Source organism: Carassius auratus, linkage group LG28B (genome assembly GCF_003368295.1).
Source record: "Carassius auratus strain Wakin linkage group LG28B, ASM336829v1, whole genome shotgun sequence".
Lineage (NCBI taxonomy): Eukaryota > Metazoa > Chordata > Actinopteri > Cypriniformes > Cyprinidae > Carassius > Carassius auratus.
In genome coordinates, this window is record NC_039293.1 from 5,353,608 (window position 1) to 5,356,650 (window position 3,043).

General features: G+C 36.3%; 1 protein-coding gene across 1 annotated transcript; it reads right to left on the bottom strand.

Annotated features, from left to right (window-relative positions):
- Window positions 1-708: 708 nt before the first annotated feature.
- Window positions 709-2,167, bottom strand: LOC113067560 (butyrophilin-like protein 2; the record flags this gene model as incomplete). Its single annotated transcript, XM_026239932.1, has 3 exons — window positions 709-1,188; window positions 1,385-1,741; window positions 1,822-2,167. Coding segments are annotated over 3 exons (837 nt in total), but the record flags the coding sequence as incomplete, so codon positions are not given.
- Between the last annotated feature and the right edge of the window lie 876 nt (window positions 2,168-3,043).

The window sequence follows — 3,043 nt, forward strand, 5'->3', positions numbered from 1 at the left end:
TGGAGGATCTGCATGTTATTTGTGTGCAGCAGCCCATTATACAATACAAGTTTGTGATGATGTAAGTTGAATGTTTTGAAATGTTTATACACTTTATTTAGGTAATCTGTAGCTAAAAATGATAAAATAAGCTCAGACTTTAAAACAGTTAAACTATAACTGCCCTATTTTAATGATCTAAACGCAAAGTGTAAAGTGCATGGCGCAGGTGCACTCAGGGCGTGTCCAAATCCATTTTTGCTACTTTAACGACGGCAAAAAAGTTTGTCGCGCCCGGGTGCATGGTCTAAACGAGTTTTCCCTATTCTCTTAATGTGTAATGGGTGTTTTTTGGGTGTAACATGCAATAAACCAATCAGAGTCTCATCTTCCATTCCCTTTAAGAGACAGTTGTGCTCATGCCATGACGGATTTGCTATTTACATGGTGGAATTTGGCAAGCGCAAAGACAGAACGCATCTCCGAGATGAAACTGAGCTGCTTGTGTGCGAGTAAATAGCCTAATTCTGATAAATGCGATGACTATCCATTGTGACATGCAATCCTTTGATTTTTTATATTTGCCATGTTTGTGTGCTGCTGTGCGTCCCTGTGTTTAATAAGCAGCATGTACGCATGTTGTGGACCCGCCTATACTGACACGCTCTTTAAATAACAAAGAGAAAACATTGCGCCAGACTTTAGACTAGGTTTGAGTTGGTCTATGACACAGTCTATTTTCAGCTCCTTAAAATAGCAATATGCCAACAGTGTGCCTGAACACACCTCTTTTTTAGACCAGCACGCCCATGGGGGCACAAATGGGCACAAATGCATTTTCTAATTAAACGACGTAGCACTGGACGGCAGCCAACAAAAAACAAGGGAGCTGCATTTACAGATATCTTCAGATGATCAACTGTTTTGTGATACTAGTGTCTTTTCAGGTGTGTAAAATAATATCTAATACAACTTTCTTTAGATCCTCTTTATATAGTAACATCTGGCTTATTTAAAGTTATGGGATTACATTAACTATCAGTGATTTTTTTTCTATCTTTGAGTAGCCTAATATTCATTTAAATATTATTTTTGTTACACACTTACCTTTAATAGGTGTTCTGCAGTAGATAATAAAACAGAGCAGAAGTGCTGAACCAGAAGCCAAAATACAGAGAATCAACACCATTATGTGTGAAACAGAGAAACCTGTCAGACAGACATCAGTTACTCAGTAAAGGAGTCATGGTGTATATATTGCCTTATCTCTGACCATAAAGAGTTAATATTTTTTAAATAATGTCAAGATCTTAGTGTGCACTGTGTTGCGAGGGGAAGTGTACCATTATTATTTTAGTAAATAGGAATATAAACAAAATATATAATAATAATATCTGGTACTCACCCAGTCTTTCCAGTTCTACAGTTGCATTGGCTGAAAGTCCACCAGAAAACACTTTACACATGTAAACTCCTTTATCCTCCGTTCTGACACTCTTCAGTCTGAGAGAGAAGTTTCCTTTGGGGATTTCTGCAGTGAAGAACTCGACTCTGTCTCTGTATCTCTCATGTGATGAATCTGATAAAGTCTGATTGTTTTGGTACAGAAGAACTAGAATATCTTCATCTTCATCTGTTTTCTTCCATGAAACCTCTTCAATGTGTTCAGGTGTGATGTGAGAGTCCACAGAGCAGTTCAGAGTGACGTCCTCACCAACAGACGCAGATATAGACACATTTGATCCTGATACTAGCAAACGCGCTGGAAGAATAAGTTTATCTTCATGGTTAAATTCCATAAAGTACATTTTTTTCAACAGAATTCAGGTGGCTCTCACTCACCATGCTTTATTTGAACCACAGTTTCTCCAGAATCATTTTGACTGTGAACTTTACAGGTGTATTTTCCCTCATCTTCAGCTGTCAGATTGTCCAGACGGAGGGAGAAGTTTCCATGTTGAATCTGATCAGTAAAGAAATGAGCTCTATCATGATAATCCTGCTGCTGGGACTCTGGTCGACTCTCACCATCTTGATACAGATGAACCAGAGTCTCTGAGCCTGCTCTTCTCCATTCCACCTCCAGATCCTCCATTGATAAGAGTTCATCAACATAACAGGGCAAAACCACTGAAGATCCCAGAGGAGCAACCAGAGGACCAGAGGGACCGTGAAATATCAGCCCTGAGACAGATAGAGAAATTCAATCAAGCTTGTTTTTTTGTTGTTGTTTTTTTTTCCTCCTAGTATTTTCTTGTAGTGTAAATGGATTTGATCTTTGTGTTCATTAAAAAAAATAATAATAAAGACCAATAAAAATAAATAAATAAATAAATAATAAAAACCTTGGCCATCATATCCCAAGTCCAAAAAAAAAAACCCGAACTGCTGAAACAAACATATTCAACATTGTACATACCGTCAGATATAACTGGAATTGTAGCCACAATGATAATCATAAGCAGGTCCATGTTCAGCTCAAATGGTTTATCTCTCTGAATTGTCAGATTGATGGTGAACGTTTTGGTACATGAAAGCATGTTTAAATTTGTTGTAATTTCTTTCTTTTGAAAAAGAGTACTACTAAACTGCTGCTAAACCAGATAAACCAGCTCTGATTTAAAAGACAACCATCACCTTTAAAAAAAATAACAAATGAAAAGCAACTGTAAAGGGAGTAGCCCAAAACTTCACATTGTTATTAAAGGATCAGGCCATGAACAACAGCAAACGTGACTGCACCTTAAGAATAATAATTCCAAGAGAAGATTTCTGATCATTTAAGATGTTGTTCAACAATGTCATGGATAATTTTACATTTACACAAAACAAATCAAATTTACCACTATAAATTACCACTAAACTTTTAGGTTGAGATAGTACTTGGTCAACATACAGTACATATGTCCACAAACTTACACTGTTAAACAGTTTTTTAAATGTTTTTAAAACCTTTTTTCCCCCTTTTCTGCAAAAACATTCTTTACATGTTATACAACTTCCATTTTATCATTATGCAAATATTATGTTAATGTTACTTCAAATTTTTCTCTAAACACTTTAA